Source organism: Silurus meridionalis, chromosome 2, assembly GCF_014805685.1.
Source record: "Silurus meridionalis isolate SWU-2019-XX chromosome 2, ASM1480568v1, whole genome shotgun sequence".
Classification (NCBI taxonomy): domain Eukaryota; kingdom Metazoa; phylum Chordata; class Actinopteri; order Siluriformes; family Siluridae; genus Silurus; species Silurus meridionalis.
This window is the reverse complement of record NC_060885.1, coordinates 13,530,716-13,550,504: the sequence shown is the minus strand read 5'-3', so window position 1 is coordinate 13,550,504 and position 19,789 is coordinate 13,530,716. Positions and strand designations below refer to the sequence as shown.

At 39.1% G+C, this 19,789-nt stretch overlaps 2 protein-coding genes and 1 long non-coding RNA gene across 3 annotated transcripts in view; 2 read left to right on the top strand and 1 right to left on the bottom strand.

Moving 5' to 3' along the window:
- The window catches only part of klc1b (kinesin light chain 1b), a 32,998-nt gene extending 24,388 nt beyond the window's left edge, over positions 1–8,610 (top strand). Inside the window, 3 exon segments of the mRNA XM_046837612.1 lie at positions 5,246–5,373; positions 6,315–6,372; positions 6,637–8,610. Of these exon segments, the coding sequence (XP_046693568.1) occupies positions 5,246–5,373; positions 6,315–6,372; positions 6,637–6,711 (261 nt within the window). The 3' untranslated portion in view covers positions 6,712–8,610.
- Positions 8,611–11,781: 3,171 nt separating this feature from the next.
- LOC124403498 lies at positions 11,782–12,536 on the bottom strand. Its single transcript, XR_006928914.1, has 3 exons — positions 12,400–12,536; positions 11,987–12,079; positions 11,782–11,841 (listed from the first exon to the last, which is right to left on the bottom strand). It is a non-coding gene; the product is annotated as an uncharacterized LOC124403498 (long non-coding RNA).
- Positions 12,114–19,789, top strand: part of ptk7b (protein tyrosine kinase 7b) — a 100,221-nt gene continuing 92,545 nt past the window's right edge. Inside the window, exon 1 of the mRNA XM_046877261.1 lies at positions 12,114–12,587. Coding sequence (XP_046733217.1) covers positions 12,434–12,587 — 154 coding nt within the window. The 5' untranslated portion in view covers positions 12,114–12,433. The remainder of the gene's footprint in view (positions 12,588–19,789) is intronic.

Here is a 19,789-nt window from a genome sequence, read left to right as displayed (position 1 = left end):
TACCGAAATGGCTAGAACTCATGAATGGAATGAGATATCTATACCATACTTGGTAGACATGTGTATGAGCCTAGTCTTTGGTTAAATAAAAAAAAAATTCATAGCTTTGCCACTTAGAGGCACTAAAAAAGGAAAACGGCTATAACTCCGCAACTGTTCGTCCGATAGACCTGAAACTTGGCATGCAGTGTCTGTGTTCATTGTGTCACAATGAGCTATGACGACCTTCACGTTTCTCAATATATATATACATAGGGATAGAGAGAGAGAGAGGCCACTTGGGGGTAATTGTGTTTTTCAAGTTTATAAATGATTGTATATTGCATGATTTTTAAAACATACTCTCAATTTTAATATCATTTGATAATCTTCTCCTCCTCCGCACCTTTTCCCTTAAGGACCACTGCTGTCAATCAAATCGCACATTAATAATTCTCAATTATGTTAAATGACTAGTCCTAGGTTTTTTGCCCAATCTAACCTTAACCAGTGCAGACATGTTACCTGGAAAGTGACTATCAATCAAAAAGCGTTACAACGGTTAAAATTTTACAATTTTTAAAATAGGCTGGGCCACTTTAACTGAAATGGCTTTAACTCATGAATGGAATGAGATATCGTCACCAAACTCAGTAGACATGTATGCGCTCACTCAAGAGTTAAAAAAATCGTGGAGCTTGACCACTTGGTGGTGCTATAAGATGGGGGAAAAACCCTCAAAACGGCTTTTACTACTCATCCGTTGTCCCGTCAAATTGGCTTGCAGTATCCATGTGCAATGTGCCAGAAGGGTCTATGAGGTCATTCAAATATTTCGACAAACATAGCCGCAATTGGCCAATGAACTTTGAGCACCTATTATACAAGCTTAACGGAAGCCGATCGGAGAGAAACTAGGTGTGCATGTTACTAATGTTGTGTTTTTTTTTCTTACGAGCTTCAGGTGCCTTAGGTGCTTGAACCCCGGTAATCGCTGCTTGCAGCTATATTTTTTATTTATAATTGTTTGTCATTAACTAAGATCTTGTTGAACACTGAGTCTTCTTCTACTTCTTCTTCTTCTTCTTTCGGCTGCTCCCATTAGGGGTCGCCACAGCGGATCATCCGTCTCCATACCACCCTGTCCTCTACATCTGCCTCTTTTACACCAACTACCTGCATGTCTTCCCTCACCACATCCATGAACCTCCTTTTTGGCCTTCCTCTTTTCCTCCTACCTGGTGGCTCCATCCTCAGCATTCTTCTACCAATATAATTCATGTCCCTCCTCTGCACATGTCCAAACCATCTCAATCTCGCCTCCCTCACCTTGTCACCAAAACATCCTACATGCGCTGTCCTCTAATAAACTCATTTCTAATCTTATCCATCCTCGTCACTCCCAACGAAAACCTCAACATCTTTAGCTCTGCTACCTCCAGCTCCACCTCCTGTCTTTTACTCAATGCCACTGTCTCTAAACCATACAACATCGCAGGTCTCACCACAGTCCTATAAACTTTCCCTTTCAATTTTGCAGATACCCTACTATCACAAATCACTCCTGTCACTCTTCTCCACCCACTCCACCCTGCCTGCACTCTTTTCTTCACTTCTCTAACACACTCTCCATTACTTTGCACTGTTGAACCCAGGTACCTGAATTCCTCCACCTTCTGAAGCTCTTCTCCTGCAACCGCACCACTCCACTGCCCTCCCTCTCATTCACACACATGTACTCTGTCTTACTCCTACTGAGTTTCATTCCCCTTCTCTCCAGTGCATATCTCCACCTCTCCAGGCTCTTCTCAACCTGCTCCCTACTCTCACAACAAATCACAATATCATCCGCAAACATCATAGTCCAGGGAGACTCCTGTCTGACCTCGTCCGTCAACCTGTCCATCACCACTGCAAACAGGAAAGGGCTCAGGGCCGATCCTTGATGCAGTCCAACCTTCACTCTAAACCAGTCTGTCGTACCTACTGCACACTTCACTGCCGTCACACTGTCCTCATACATGTCCTGCACCACCCTTACATACTTCTCCGACACACCTGACTTCCTCATACAGTACCACAACTCCTCTCTTGGCACCCTGTCGACGCCTTCTCTAAATCCACAAATACACAATGCAATTCCTTCTGTCCTTCTCTATACTTCTCCATCAACATTCTCAAAGCAAATATGGCATCTGTGGTGCTCTTCCTCGGCATGAAACCATACTGTTGCTCACAGATGGTCACCTCTTCTCTCAGCCTGGCTTCCACTACTCTTTCCCATAACTTCATGGTGTGACTGATCAACTTAATACCCCTGTAGTTACTGCAGGTCTGCACATCTCCTTTATGCTTAAAGATCGGTACCAGCACACTCTTTCTCCATTCCTCAGGCATCTTCTCACCTTCCAAAATCCTGTTAAACAATCTGGTCAAAACCCCACTGCCATCTCTCCTAAACATCTCCACGCTTCCACCGGTATGTCATCTGGTCCAACCGACTTTCCACTCTTCATCCTCTTAATCGCTGCTCTCACTTCCTCCTTACTAATCTTATCTACATCCTGCTTCACCATCTCCACATCATCCAACCTTCTCTCTCTGATTTTCCTCATTCATCAGCTGCTCAAAATACTCCCTCCACCTTCTCAACACACTCTCCTCACTAGTCAACACATTTCCCTCTCCATCCTTTACTGCTCTAACTTGCAGTACATCCTTTCCAGCTCGGTCCCTCTGCCTGGCCAATCGGTACAAATCCTTTTCTCCTTCCTTAGTGTCCAACCTCTCATACAGCTCCTCATATGCCTTTTCCTTGGCTTTCGCCACATCCTCTTAACCTGCTGCCGCATCTCCTTGTACTCCTGCCTACTTTTCTCATCACTCTGTCTATCCCACTTCTGTTTTGCCAACCTCTTTCTCCTTATGCTCTCCTGCACTTCCTCATTCCACCACCACGTCTCCTTGTCTTCCTTTCTATTTCCAGATGTCACACCAAGTACTTTTCTAGCTGCCTCCCTCATCACTCCTGCAGTAGTTGCCCAATCATCCAACACCTCCTTAACACCACTGAGCCTCTCTCTGACCTCTTCCCTGAACCTCACACTACACTCTTCCTCCTTCAGTTTCCACCATCTTATTCTTCTTTCAGTCCTCACTCTCCTCCTCTTCATCCTCGCCTCCAAAACCATCCTACAGACCACCATCCTATGCTGTCTAGCTACACTGTCCCCTGCCAACACCTTACAGTCGCCAATCTCCTTCAGGTTGCATCTCCTGCATAGCACATAGTCCACCTGTGTGCACCTTCCTCCACTCTTATCGTCACCCTATGATCCTCCTTCTTCTTAAAATAAGTGTTCACCACTGCCATTTCCATCCTTTTAGCAAAATCTACCACCATCTGCCCTTCCACATTCCTCTCCTTAAAACCATACCTACCCATCACCTCCTCATCACCTCTGTTCCCTTCACCCACATGCCCATTAAAGTCCGCCCCAATCACTAACCGTTCTTTCCTAGGTACACCATCTACCACTTCATCTAATTCACTCCAGAATCTTTCCTTCTCCTCCATCTCACAGCCAACTTGTGGAGCATAGGCACTGATGACATTTATCATCATCCCTTCAACTTCCACCTTCACGATCATCACCCTATCAGAAACTCTCTTCACCTCCACTACACTCTTACTGTACTCTTCCTTCAGAATCACCCCTACACCATTTCTCTTTCCATCCACACCATGATAAAACAGTTTAAACCCACCTCCAATGTTCCTGGCCTTACTCCCTTTCCACTTGGTCTCCTGAACACACAACATATCTACCTTTCTCCTCTCCATCATATCAGCTACCTCTCTCCCTTTACCCGTCATAGTACCAACATTTAAAGTACCAACCCGAACCTCCACTCTCCTACACTGCTCCTTTCCTGCCGTCTCTGTAGGCGTCTTCCTCCTCTCCTTCTCCTCCTTGACCAACAGTAGCCCAATTTCCACGGTACCCTGTCGGCTAACGATACCTGTGGCGGTCGTTGTTAACCCGGGCCTCGACCGATCCGGTATGAAATTCTCATTTGTGATCCGCATATTTGATTTGGCACGTGTTTTACGCTGGATGCCCTTCCTAACGCAACCCTCCCCATTTACCCGGGCTTGGGACCGGCACTAAGAATGCACTGGCTTGTGCCTCCCTAATGGCTGGGTTTTGTTGAACACTGAGTATTTATTTAAAACTAGCCCAATCTGGCAACTCTGACATTTGTGGTCTTGTCTGCAGCTCTTAAAATGAAAGCCAGGGACCACTGACCCACTGGCCCTTAATTAGTGCTTGTTGCAGTTAAAACTGTAGAAGCAAAGCGGGGCAGGGCGCTCGCTGCCCCGCTTTGCTTCTACAGTTTTAACTGCAACAAGATGTATGATGTATGAAATCAGCTATACACTAAAAAAAACTGCCACACAATAGGCAATCGGTATTAAAACACAACTTAAAAATATGGAGTTGTGAATCAGAACTTTGATATAAATGGTCTATGACTGATCCAACACAGGTCAAAGATAAATCTTCTTTGCTTAGCAAATTGTGATGTAATCCAGAAAAGCAGTTGAATGCAGTCTGACTCTTAACTGAACAAATAAAAGTAAAATATTTGTGATGTGCTATTCTCCATACTGTGTAACCATAGTGTTTAGCAGTCTTTGTGCACTATTTTGACATTTTATTCAGCCTAGTGTTGGCATGTGAGACAGCTAACACTATATTTGAAGCTCCAGAGCAAATGTTGAATTTGTTTAAGTGCCAGACCACATAGTAAAAATAGATTACAGTCTTGTACAGCATGTAATTTTAAGTGTCATGGGGTCAGCAGTCCTCTTCAGTACATGCAGGAAACAGTAATAAATAATTATACAGTTAGAATGAACTGTACTCAGAAAGGTATGTATGTGTGTGTTTTTCTAGCACTGTGCACATGTGTATTAATGTACAAAAGTAATAAATAATAGATGGTAGTGCAGATTTAATGAGTTGTGTGTGTATATAACTATGACCTATTCTGTATCTCTTGACCTGCATGGGCATGTTTTTTGGCATTGTGCTGCTGCTACTTTATTGGCTGTATGGAAAATTTAAAGGTTTGTATATTAAAAATAAATGCAGTAATTGAGTGGCGTGTGTGTATTTTAAGATAGTAGTGGGGCTTTGCAGAGGTGTGTGTGTGCTTATGTGTATTAATGTAGTAAATGAGTGCTGGTGTGTGTTTGAAGGATGGTAGTGGGGCTCTGCATAGGGGTGGCTCTCTGGGAAAAATCAGAGATGTGCTGCGTAGAAGCAGTGAAATGCTGGTGAAGAAACTGCAAGGAAACGGACCCCCAGAGATTCGCTCCACCTCCAAGTAAGCACCCTGCACACAAGCTGAGCTTTTGCACTATATGGAACAAAAGTATTGGGACACCAGATCTTTTCTGCCATATGTGATTTATTTTTTCCAAACTTTAACCACAAAGCTGGAGGCACACAATTATATAGGATGTCTTTGGATGCGGTGTAATAAAAATTTGCATTGACTTGCATTTGGAAACCCAAACCAAAGCGAGCTCAATGAAGATATAGTTTACCATGGTTTACTGAACACCTTTGGGATGAATTGCAACTTTACTAACACCCTTGTGGCTGATGAACAAGCACAGTCCAAAATCTACTGGAACAGCTTCCTGGAAGAGTGGAGGGAATTATAAGAGCAAATTGGGACTTAATTTGGTATGCAGTGCTCAAAAAGCATACAACGTAATTATGACCAGGTGTCCACATACTTTTGGCAATATAGTGTATAAGCAATGCGCATTAGTCAGTGAATTTCATGTAACACGTTCTGTAAACTCTCCAACTTTAGTATCTGATTAGATTAGATTCAACTTTATTGTCATTACACATGTACAAGTACAAGGCAATGAAATGCAGTTTGGGTCTAACCAGAGCAAGTGCAGGATATACAGTGTTACATGATTTACATAAGTTAAATAGAATGGTGTTATAGGACTATAAACAGTAATTTACAGATGTATATGTACTATGAATATACAGATGAATATATATGTACTATAAAAAAATATACAGATGGATATATATGTACTATGAACAATAATATAAAGCACATTTGCTTGAAGATTATGTAAAATAAAAAATTGTTGACTGAAGAATTGCAGTATATCATAATGTATCAGATTTAATCAAATAATTAACTTAATCCAAAAATGTTATTAGAATTTGTATTATATGCTACTGTCAAGTAAATTGATCTTATTATTTTCCTTTATCTTTTCTTCCTCCCAACAGTATGAAGCGTGCTGCCTCCCTTAACTACCTGAACAGGGCGAATGATGATCCCTTCCAGGTATCCACTACACGTGTCACTATAGAGCTTTATCACCTGTACTTTTACTGAACACTCTTCTCCACTGTAGCCTATTTTAGAGTTGACAACAAGTTTCAATCTGCAATGTTAATACAGCCATGGGCCTGGGATGAAAGACAAGTTAAAATATTTATTAAAAGAAGCCTTTGAGTTTAATGATGTAATCATGAAGCAATACATAATACTGACTTTGTATCTCTCTCTCTCTCTCTCTCTCTCTCTCTCTCTCTCGCTCTTTTCTAGAGTCCTGGTTTAAATAGGTTGAGGCAGAGCCGTGGATTGAGCTCTAGTAATTTGGATCTCTACAGTGGGAATTGAAAAAATGCCTCTACGACTCTAGCTCTGACCTCACCATGCCATTCCTACTGAACCGCCCAAATCCTTCACTTTAATTAAAAGCCACACCTGACAAGATCTCGGTTATCTACAAACCAGCTTCGGCAATAAATAAGCCAATGCTCTTGGAAGGTTTGCACTCTGTAACTCTCACTATAGGCAAAGCAATTTTGACATTTGTGACAGTTAGTTAGAAGGTTACGTTGTCTTTCTGTTACCACACTTTTCCTTTGTTACTTTAAACAGCTTTGTTACAAACTACATGTGTCTTGGACAATTTTCCCAGTCAAGTAAAAAAATCTTCCACAGTGTCACATAGAAGAGTTTTATTAATGGCTTTTATATTTGTATAAAATCGTTTCTTTGTGCATCTCAGTCTTTGTAAATAATTTGTGCTTTTTCTCTGTGCTTTTTAAATAATTTGTGCTTTTTTTTTGAGGGGGGGATTAATGGCTGGCTGAAATGAGAAAAGCCAGCTATTGTGTTTTTCACTTGAATCATCACTGGTATCATGTTACTCCTGAATTGTTACTGTGTCTACACTTTCATATTTTAAAGAGAAAATAATACTCTGCTACATTCTGTATTGGTGTAGGCTAGGGGCTAGCTGTAGGGAGGAAGACCCTGAAATATTAAAAACACAGAAACCTGGTTACTGAGAAGTGCACTGTTACTGTATCTACAGTGTCCAAAATGTCTCCATTCATGAAACTTTTTTAGCAAAACTTTTCATAAATTGGTTTTTATCATACATATTTTTCAGATAGATTTGAAGAATGCCTTTGATCAAAGAAGAGTGTGTTGAATTTATTCTCATGCCTGGATCGGGAATCCTGCAATAGACTTAAACATCCAATGCTGTGGGGAAAATGTTTTTTGTGTATGTTTGCAAAGAAATGTAATCATCAAGAGGTTGTTTTGTAAAAGCTTATATTTTGCTGAAATAATGTTTTCACTCTTCATGGAGACTTTTAAGAGAAAAAAAACAGACCAATGTATATAATGAGACACTTCATGTCATTTAAACACTATTATTTCGTAAAGGGTTGAGGTTATTTCGTTTGAGGCTTTGTTACTGGTATGCAGCATTTAGAAAATTGAGAGGCATCTTATCATGATGATGGAATGTCATTTTTCTTTTTACTTTTACTCTGAATGCTGTTCTGTTTTTAAGAGATCGTTGCACATTACTGGATCTTTTCTTTTAGCTTGATCCTTCTGTTTTTACTAGAAATCCAGTGGATTATAATGCTATGTTAATAAAGTCCAAGGATTGTTGGACATGAGCGGTACAGGAGTTTCTCAGGCAATATAAAATTTATAAGATATTTGTGTAATAAATATGCAACTCTGCTAGTGTGTAAAGCTGTAAACGTATATATATGCACCGACGCTGTCCGTGAGATATGTGATCATTTATTTAAATCATTGTCCTGTTTTTTCCTTCTAGTTGTATTTGTGGATATATTTTTTTTTAACTCATTTCATGTATTTCTACAAAGAACCAAAGCAATTTTATGCACATCTCTCAATTTCTGATTATTTTATAAAGCTGATGATATGAGGAGGCTTAAAAAAAAGTTACACAAGGCAAGTTTGAAAGTTTGAATGTTTTATAAGCCCTGAAGTCCTTTAATGGTCGAGAGTTAGATGTGATGGTGATGGGGGGGGGTCAATATGGATTATTGAAGAGGGTTCTGCATGACTTGAGCTGATTGTCTTAACTTTAAAATGCTTTCTTTTGAACTCTGCAGGTGTTGGGTACGCTAGCTGTAGAAGCCCTGCTGTAGGGTATACCTGCCATTTGTATGATTTATGCCCTCTTATTTTGTGATGTAAAAGATGTTTGGGTGAAAATAAATCATTCAGTTTTCAATGGGATTATTGTTTGATCTGTGTTGCTTTATTTGATATGTACACATTGTTTTATTAATGTGGGATAAAACACAGGTTGTGTTGTCAGAAGATGATGATTAACACCACACTACGGGTCGTAATGATTCGAGTTACTGTCACCAGCTTGAAGTATATTGTAGTAGCATGTCCCATCATACTAACTGGAGGGTCATTTAAAAAAATAGTACAACAGACAACAATTCACAAATAATATCACCATATCATGCATTTGATGTGTTGTTTTGGCATGTCTACCAAGCAAGATACTGTGAATATGATGTTACTAACGATAATGTATAAAAGGAGCACCTTAATTTCAACATTCCAGTCAGAACTGCTCTGCTAAAGGAGAAGGAGAGGGGAAGGCCATCTACAGCAACAGCAGGAAAAGAAGTGGAGGAGAGTGGAGGTAAAGGGAGAGAGTTAGCTGATATGATAAAAGGTAGATATGTTGTGTGTTTAGGAGACCAAGTAGAAAGAGAGTAAGGCCAGGAAAATTGGAGGTGGGTTTGAACTGTTCTTTCATGGTGTGGATGGAAAGAGAAATGGTGTAGGGGTGATCCTGAAGGAAGGGTACAGTAAGAGTGTAGTGGAGGTGAAGAGAGTTTCTGATAGGGTGATGAATGTGAAGCTGGAAGTTGAAGGGGTGAAGATAAATTTCATTAGTGCCTATGCTCCACAAGTGGGCTTGGTGATTGGGGCAGATTTCAATGGGCATTTAGGTAAAGGGAACAGAGGTGATGAGGAGGTGATGGGTAGGTATGGCTTTAAGGAAAAGAATGTGGATGGGCAGATGGTGGTAGATTTTGCTATAAGTATGGAAATGGCAGTGGTGAATACTTATTTTCATGGGATCATAGTGTGAAGTATAAGATTGGAGGAAGGTGCACACAGGTGGACTATATTTTGTGCAGGAGATGCAACCTGAAGTAGATTGGAGACTGTAAGGTTTTTGCAGGGGATTGTGATGCTAGACAGCATCAGATGGTGGTCTGTAGGATGGTTTTGGAGGTGAAGAAGAAGAGGAGGAGAGTGAGGACTGAAAGAAGAATAAGATGGTGGAAACTAAAGTAGGAAAACTGGAAGGAAGGAGAAAAGGATTTGTACCGATTGGCCAGGCAGAGGGACCGAGTTGGGAAGGATGTGCTGCAAGTTAGAGCAATAAATTATGGAGATGGAAATGTGTTGAGAAGATGGAGGGAGTATTTTGAGCAGCTGATGAATGAGGAAATGAGAGAAAAGGTTGGATGGTGTGGAGTTGGTGAAGCAGGAAGTGGATAGGATTAGTAAGGAGGAAATGAGAGCAGCAATTAAGAGTATGAAGAGTGGAAAATTGGTAGGACCAAATGGCATACCAGTAGAGCATGGAGATGTTTAGGAGAGATGGCAGTGGAGTTTTTTAATCAGATTGTTTAACAAGATTTTGGAAGGTGAGAGGATGCCTGAGGAATGGAGAAGGAGTGTGGTGGTACCAGTTTTTAAGAATAAGGGACACAGAGAAGTATGTGAGGGTGGTGCAGGACATGTATGAGGACAGTGTGACAGCAGTGAAGTGTGCAGTAGGAATGACATACTGGTTCAAGGTGGAGGATATTTTGCATCAAGGATCGGCTCTGAGCCCTTTCCTCTTTGCAGTGGTTATGGACAGGTTGACGGACGAGGTCAGACAGGACTCTGTGGACTATGATGTTTGTCGATGAAATTACGATTTGTGGTTAGAGTATGGAGCAGGTTAAGAAGAGCCTGGGGAGGTGGAGGTACGTGCTGGAGAGAAGAGGAATGAAAGTCAGTAGAAGTAAGACAGAGTATGTGTGTGAATGAGAGGGGAATGAGTTTAAGTATCTGGGGTAGACAATGCAAAGTAATGGAGAGTGTGTTAGAGAAGTGAAGAAAAGCATGCGGGCAGGGTGGAGAAGAGTGGCAGGAGTGATTTGTGATAGAAGAGTATCTGCAAGAGTGAAAGGGAAAGTTTATAGGACTGTGGTGAGACCTGCGATGTTGTATGGTTTAGAGACAGTGGCATTGAGTAAAAGACAGGAGGCAGAGCTGGAGGTAGCAGAGCTGAAGATGTTCAAATTTTCATTGGGCGTGACGATGATGGACAGGATTAGAAACGAGTTTATAAGAGGGACATCTCATGTAGGACATTTTGGAGACAAGGTGAGGGAGGCACGATTGCCCTGATGGATTACCTGCTCTCTTAAATGCAGCTGATTGAAACTACTATATATTAATTACCTATAAGTTTTGCTGCTGGGTGGCACCTCCCATCTTCAGGTTATCCTGATTCGGATCTCAGGTTAAAGGCTGGCTGGATTTTCTTTGCGCATTTTGTCCACTTAGGTTTCCTCCTGGTTCTCTGGTTTCTTCCAGCTTGCAAAACGCATAAAATATATGGGTTAGATATGCTATATTTCCCCAAATTCCTGATGTGAAGGAGTGGGTGAATATGCGTTGCATGATACCTTGTTATGAACTGCCATTTTATCTACATTGCATTACCATCTTACACATAGTGCTCCCGGATCCACTGGATGAAGCACTTGCAAAGAATGAATGAATGAATAAATGAACGAACTGTTAAAGACTTTCTATAGAGTCACCAGTAGAGACCCACAAGTGGTGACAAAGTTAAAACCAATATAATTCTCATTATAACCATTAAAACCAATATAATTCCCATTACAACCATTAAAACCGATTAACTTCCCATTATAAACATTAAAACCATTTTTATTATTATAACATTTAAAACCAATGTAATTCCCATTATAACCATTAAAACCAATCAAATACCCACTATAACCATTAAAACAAATAACCATTAAAATAAATGTAATACTCTAAGATTTGGATTTAGTGCTTTGGTTTTATTAGGGGTAAGTAGCCGGAAACCGGTGTTACACCGGCATATGTATGCAGATTTAATTTGCTGTTTATTCATAAAAAGTCTGGTGTGTGTGTGTGTGTGTGTGTGTGTGTTTAATATATAAAAGAGCATCAGCAAACTTCTTCTTCTTTCGGCTGCTCCCATTAGGGGTCGCCACAGCGGATTATCCGTCTCCACCCCCCTGTCCTCTACATCTGCCTCTTTCAACCTCAACTACCTGAATGTCTTCCCTCACCACATCCATGAACCTCCTCCTTGGTCTTCTTTTCCTCCTCTCTGGTGGCTCCATCCTCAGCATTCTCCTATAGATACCCCATGTCCCTCCTCTGCACATGTCCAAACCATAAAAGAGCATCAGCAAACAAATAAACATAATGTAATATATAATATATCTAATGTAAGGAGCAAACAAATAACATGTGGTCAAGCAAATAAGCAAACAAATAACAATAAACACAAAACAAACTTCACCTGTATTTTTGAGTCTTTTCCCCTCCCGCTGCCAGGAGGCTGCAGCATTGTCCTTAAAATTCAGCAGAGCAGCCGCTCACCCGAAACCGGAAGCTGTGGATAGAGAGAGAGAGAGAGAGAGAGAGAGAGAGAGAGAGAGAGATGTGCGGTACAGCGGGATTACTGTAGGATCTCACCGGACTGGAGTCAAACCCCAACACCAAGGACACTCACGCTAACGGTCCTGACACGCGCGCGCACTCGTGAGTGAGTGTGTGTATGTGTGTATGTGTGTGTTCCTGTGACTGTACACTAACTCTCATGCTGTGTGTTCCGGGAGCTCTGTTTGAGGTGAACACTCTGAAAGGTGTATTCGGTTTCAGTCTCGTAAACCGAGATCACATCGGTTCCTTCTTCAGGGTTTGACGCTTTACCTGTTTGCTTTCTCCGAGTGGATCGGAACCGGACATGGACACATCGGACACATCGGACACACCGGCACGTCTTGAACCCCAACCCAGCAGCTCCACATCCACAAGCTTTAGGAATATGAGAAGAAGGACTCTTTTCCCTCTCCGGATCAACAGTTTTGTCGCTTTCTTTGCTATCTTCTGCACGGAAGGTGAGCATATGGAAAGAAACACGCACGCACGCACGCACACACACACGCACGCACGCACGCGCACGCACGCACGCTACAAGTAGTTTGACACTGTCGTGTCACTGGGCACAATTTACACACTTTAGTTACACCTGGATCAGACCTTCTCTCCCTGCAACACTACCTGAGCTTTTCTCCAATTTACATCTGTTGAAGAATACACTTTTCATGTGTAATATTTTTGTTTGTTTGTTTAAAAGTTGAATTTGGAGCACAAACACTATTATGTATGGAAAACACCCGATTTCTCTTACCTCTGATTCATGGGCTCATGTCCTGACATATCTTCATAAGTAAGTCAATATGTGCATAAGTTAATATTTTTAGGAAGTAGTAGCAAAACAGGAAAATAATCATTATGTCAGAATAGTTGCAACACTCATTGGTTATATTGGGGGAGAAAAAGAGTATAATAGAACAAACTAGGAAGTGAAATGTACATTATCTATGTATAATATGATGTTGATTGTTATAAATACCTTAAAAATGAGATCACCAGTGAGAATCTGACACAAGGCAATTTTTTTCAGGATAATATTTAGTGTGTTCAGGAATGTATCAGTTACCGTATTATAATAACTGATATGTCTATTCACGACACATTGGCCAGCATGCACATTTGCCTGGGGTTCATAAAAAAGTGCATACTAGTTTGCTGGAGAATTCAAGAGCATAATAGTTTTTCATTTAAAAGTAATGCAGGGTCTATCCGTAGCAAAACTTATATATCCGACAGACGTTTTTTTGGATGTTTGGGGGCAGAGATGTGCATCTAATGTACTGGACATTTTTCCTCATAAAAAATGAGGAAAAGTATCGAAACGAAAAAGGGAATTAGCAAACAACACATCTCTCTGTCTTTAGCATGTATTCTGAGACAACCAAGCAGTTGGTTTCTATTAAGGGTGGGGAAGAGCAAAATAGTGAAGACACCATTGAGCCTTTCATTCAAATCAATTAAATAAAACAGAAATAGCTAACAGAGTAAAACATTTTGCTACAGAGAAATAAGTATATACTTTAAAACCAGCCTGTTTCATTGATGATCTCATTATTAGAAGGATTTTAATCTACTAATCAAAAAAACCAAAAACATTCAATCAGTCACACAAGTCCTATAAATAACTTGAAATCTAATAATCAGAATTAGAATGTGTATTATAAATAGGAAGCTTGTAGAAAAAATTAAAATCCTGTGGGTTCCAATAAATAGCCAAAATATTATTATGTGTATTGGCCTGAATAATGTAAACTAGTTGTAAAATATTTGTCTGCAGTAAATGAATTGAATGTTTGCACTACAGTTACCGGTATGTTGATAAGCCATTAAAGGTACAGCAGGTGTACACATCAGGACATCAACCCAGTGACAATACACATTACTTTTTTCCTCTGGGAGAGTAAGATTTGACTTTTCTGCCTATCACAAGAATATTCCCTCATTTCATCATGTTATGACACACAACCTGCATCTGGCACATGTCAGAGTACAACCCATGATTTCGATTGCCATATTAGGTGTTTAAAGATCATAGCTGGAGATCTGCCCTGCCTTGCCTGGTTGACATGCTTATATGAGTTCCACTTATTTGTCAGTGAAGCGCTGATGAGGTGTTCTGGTGCCATTGAAACCTATTCCAAACAAAAGCCTATGATCTGGGATCTGTCAGTGAGCTGGAGCTGCTGGCGCTGTGTGTAGCCTAGGGCATGCTTGTACATCCTCCTGCCTTTCATACCGTTCACTCAAATGCCAGTGCTTATGAGTAGTATGGGCAGGAAGCCTGAATATTTTGATTAAATGATATCAAGAATCTTACATTTTTGTCTATGTTGAGAACTAAAATTTTGGTTAAAAGCATATGATTATGTTCATTTTGTTTAGACAGATTCTTTATGATTAATGTGCGATATCATTCTATTTTGTACAGCGGTTAAGAATCATATTCCGAAAGTTCCTCGAAAATATAATTTCATATTATATTATTCATATAATGTTATAACTATATAATATAACTGAAGATATTTCACCTAAAATACAGTATGTAGTGCAATTTGCTGAGATGTTATGAGTCAAGCTTAAAGTCACAAAATTTCATTTATTTAATCTAGTGTTTGAACCAAAAGTATATAAAGAAAATAAAAGCTCGGACTGTCTATGTAGTTCCAAAGAAACCCTCAAATGTGTAGCATTCTTTTTTGAAAATTCTTACTACCTTTTTTTTGTTTTTGTTTTTATTTTATGCGTGTGCAGAATGTAAGCTTTTAATATGTTGGAGAGGACCACATGTATAGATAGGAATATAAATAGAGAGTTATTTATTTATTTATTTATTTATTTATTTATTTATTTATCATTATATTATTATTTTGTTAAAGAGAGCCAACCTGTTTTTTTTTTTGCTAAGGTTAGGGTTATGTTCATTTGTACGGTAACAATAATTATGTAGATAAAAAAAATAATTGTGTGCACATGGTAGGTATTATTTCCTAAATTTAAGAAATACATTTTAGTCTAATACCTGAAAATACCTCTTTCTTTATACTGGATATTGTAAAAGGGGTTTAAGTTTCAAGGCATTTTGTTGACTCAGATTAACAACAGCATTTGTGTATTTGTCTTTATTAGAACCATTTGTTTGTAATTGTAAAGCTTATGCAGTGTATTTGCCAGGGCCATCTGTAATTGTAATTATCTGTGTTATTGTGATTATGCCTGTAAAATAAAATAGGCGATCTATGTTTTTTTATAAGAGCTGACTTAATATAACTCAAATATAGCATGTGTAAGCAAGGATCAGTTCGGATCTCAGGATGCCAACAAATCAAGTATTTCCTCTGTGTGTGATTATGAATCGTGTCTGTTTAGCTGCATGTGCCTCTTTCTGGTTCTGATCTTTTGTTGTTATCGTTTTTCCATCTGTGGTCAAGAAAAAGCGTTTCATGAATTGCCTTCTTAAAAAGATTGTGTGTGTATGTGTGTGTGTGAGTGAGAGGAATGTTTTATATCTTAGTGTAGACCAAAGATGTGCATGCTTGTGTGTGTGCTATAGTGTGTGTTTGCAGGAAGTTTTCATTTCAGAATTTAAAAAAGTGAAAAGTCAATTGAGTTCACATCTGATTCACACCTTATCTATCCTTCACTGCCTCCCTCCTCTATGCAGACTTGACTTTGATCTCTCTGGGAAGTGGAGAAACTGAGAAAGAGAAAGAGAGAGAGAGAGAAATGGGGGAGAGAGCCCCATTTCCCACAGCTGACTTTAATCAAAACCCATGTTTATGATGGCTGGATTTTTTCCACTTGAGCAGTTCCTCTGGCACGATTAAAGGATTTATACGACAATCCAGAACATTAAGAACAGGTTGTGCAATTTGAAGGAATAAGCAAAAGTTCTAACGGTTTAAAAAGCGAAGGGGAAAATGGAAGATAAGACAACAGAGTGTAAGCTTTTAGGTGGTTTTAGTACGGCTGTCTCCATCTTCCTAAATGGACTTGCTTCACCCGTGGACCACCCCAGCTCTGCTTACTGCATGACCGTGGCTGACCTTACCGTATGCTCAGAGTCAAGTTGTTATGTTGCAGCAAGGTCCTTGTGCCTCTCTCCAGTGCTACTGAAAAATACCAGGAGCGTTGTCAGTCATGCAGTAGCGCCAAGATTGAGAGGATTAGCATGTGTTTGACAGGCATAAATTGGATTAGGACACTGCGTGTTTGTGACTTGACTGGAATCTTACCCTCAGGGCATTAAGTGAGGAGCAAGGGAGTGGCAGTGAATGTGCTAAAACTGTTTTAGAGAGGAAGAATGCATTTTGATTTCATTTCAAGATTGGCACAATTTTGAGTGGAGTTATTATTTTTTGTAATAAAGTGCACGATCAAGTCGTTGTAAACGTCACTCATTAAGTGAAGATGGTATGCTGGGATTGTGTAGTGGCTTGGGAAAGGGCATTCAATTGGTAAACTTTATAAATGTTCCGTGGAAAAAGAGAAAAAAGAGAAAATTCCATTCAGACTGATACATTCTGTGTGTGATAAAATCACATCTAACTAGAAAAGCCTATTGTTTTATTTGGCTTTATTACTGTTTGCAGAAAGCCAATCCAAAATTCAAAAGTCAGGGTAAAAACCAGCATATGATTTTATTTGTCTTGGTGAAATATGATTTGTTTATGATTTCTTACAGTTAAGGTGTCAGAGTAAGTTATAGGAAGAAAACCACAATTTTGATTCAAACCTTTTTACTATCATGTGAGACGGACCATATCACAATGTGCCCTCTTCTTTAACTGCACTGTGTTTTTTTTGACTGGCCTACATGTGGCACTCTGGGACATCATGAATTGTTTATAGACCATAGGCCTAATTTTAATGCCACCAGTTTATTAGAGCCTGAAACCACTGTCGTATTCACTATTTACTCATGACTTATCCAGAAGGAATAAAAGCAGCCACATTGTTAGCTTTGTAAATGATACCACAGTCATCACCCTGATTTCCAAAAAACATTTATGCAGCTTCAAATGCAGAGCGCTTTTGACTAAAAGGTTGTGGTAGATATGATGACATGCACAGAGAGACACTGTTTTGATTTATCATGTCATAACTGCTAAATGGTTAAGACTGTGTGAATCAGAATGCAACATCACTGTGCTGCCAATACTGCCAATATCATTACCTTACAACAATAAATATTACGTTTTACATTTTAATGCAAAATTACAGAAGAGACTGATAAAATGAGGGAAAAATGATAGAGTAAGTATTTTGTTCTTGAGTGAGGAAAAATGGTCAGAGTGGGAGGTCTTAGGTATCTTAGATTGTGAAACTTGTATATGGGTTATAATAGCAGAAGACCACATCAACCTGTACTGTAGTCTTGAATCTGAGACTACAGTGGAAATGAGCTCAATCAACCTGTGCAGCTGAAATTTGAAGAAGACCAAGTGAGGTTTTCCAGTTCATGGAATTGGATAATTGCATGAATAATTGCTTCATTTGTTTCCAATAAAGTACTCAGAGACTGTATTATTCAGATATTTGATGAGTGTTCTTTTTTAATTATTTATTTTAGGTCCACTTTTTTTTCAAAGTAGTTCATGGTTCTCACACACACAATTGCAGTTTGTTTTGAAAAATTCAGAGTTTGTAACAAATTTGTCCTCAAATCTATTTAGTTGACAATTCTGAATCAATCAATGTGCTTTACTAAAACCAGTAACTCTTGAAGTTGAATGTGGAGTAGTGTATAGTAGTGTGACCTGTGTGATTTAAGGACAGATAGTCTTCCATGCTTTCATTAGAACATACAGTGCAGTAAGGCCTTGAAAGCTTGGCAGTGAGTAGGTACTAGAGTGTTGCTGTTTCTCTGTGAGAGGTATATAAGACCAGTGGGGTAAAAGCTTTACCCTTAGGGCTGTTTAGGTGAATACTGGCTCACTGTTGCGCTCGCAATGTTAATCCATTAGCCAGCATCCAGCTCATTCAGCTAACAACAGTGCTCTGTGTTTTCCCTTGTAAAATACAGAGAAAGCTTCATAGTGTGAATAAACTCTTAAATAGTTTAATATTCAAAACATTTTTTCTCATGTTGAACTTTGTAACCCTGCTTTTCGACTCTTCTGCACATTAATCGGACTTCAACTAGAAAAGCTGTTAGCAGTAAGGTGGTGGCATCCCTTCTTTCTGTCATGTACTACATTGTGTAAATGTTTAAACTTTTTTATTTCCAGGGAAGCAAAAAATACACTGACGAGCACTGCGGGTGTTTTATATAAAATATATAGGCTTGAAATAAATCAGGATATGTTTTACATATTGGTCCTAGGACTAGTCAAGTCCTATTTTATTCCTGATAGTGTCCTCATCTAATAAAACACAATTGACTACTTTTTTGTGAGTTCAGCTAAATGCAATTCATTTGCAAATGTATCCTATGTGTTTTTAATTCCTTTGGTGTATTGAATCACTAGTTTACCCATCCACAAGTTTAAAAGAAACATTTTTTGCTTCTCTAGCATAGTGAGAATACAGATACATGCAGGTTCATTTAAATACAAATTTTTGATAATTATTATCATTTTATTATGATTTTATTGTTTTTCAGGCTTTTATACTTTCTTTTTATGAATGCACATAGCTTTATGTTTATATACTTTTAACTACTTTTTGTTTTACAGCTGCACAATATATACAAAATGGACAAAAGTATTGGGACTTTTTTTTTGCAACATGAGGTTCTTCCCCAAACTGTTACCACAAAGTTGGAGGGACACAATTGTATAGGATGTCTTTGGAGGCAGTAGCATTAAATTCTCCCTTCACTTGAACCCAGCTTGACAATTCCAGCACAAAGCAAGCTCCATTAAGATAGAGCTTACACATCTAACACCTTTGTGGCTGAATAAACACATTTCATCAACCAAAATGTCCACAACCACACCCCAAAATCTAGTGGAAGATCTTCTCAAATGAGTGAAGGTAATTAAATCAGTAGTTTGGGACTAAGTGTAGAACAGGGTGTTCAAAGCACATGGTCAGATAAAGACAAATGTTGTCCATATAGTGCATTTCTAGTAACATTTCCAGTCGTTTGTAGAAGTTTGCCCAATATTGTCTATACATTCGGGATCCATTCTTTGCATGCTAAGTGGCATTATTTAATATAAAACTGTTTTTACAATATTCAGCAATCATTTGTTTTTAAAAGGCATCGATTGATTTACTCTCATTAAGGCTTACAAACATTTTGACTGCAACTGCCAGAAATGGGTTTCTGAAGATTTAATGCTCTCTAGACTTTTTTAATTTGCATATTAATTAGGTCAATTTGTGTAAACCATATTAATTAATTTGCAGTGGCACAACGCCTGTTTTTTGCACCAAGAGGTAGAAATGCCTCGAATGGCACGTTCATGGAGGCAAGACTGGATGCTGTTAAAAGCAAAAAATCCTCCACAGATTCTTTCGATAAGCCTACTTGCATGCTTATGGGGTCATTAAATTTGCTTTTGTTTACAAATACAGACCCAAGCGAATTATTTATCAGTTTTAAACTCTTCTTTTACACTATATACACTGTATCTCAATCTCAGTTATTAAGCTTAATGGAAAATTTAAGGTAAAATGTATATGACAACTATTTTCTTCGACCATTTGAATTTTATAA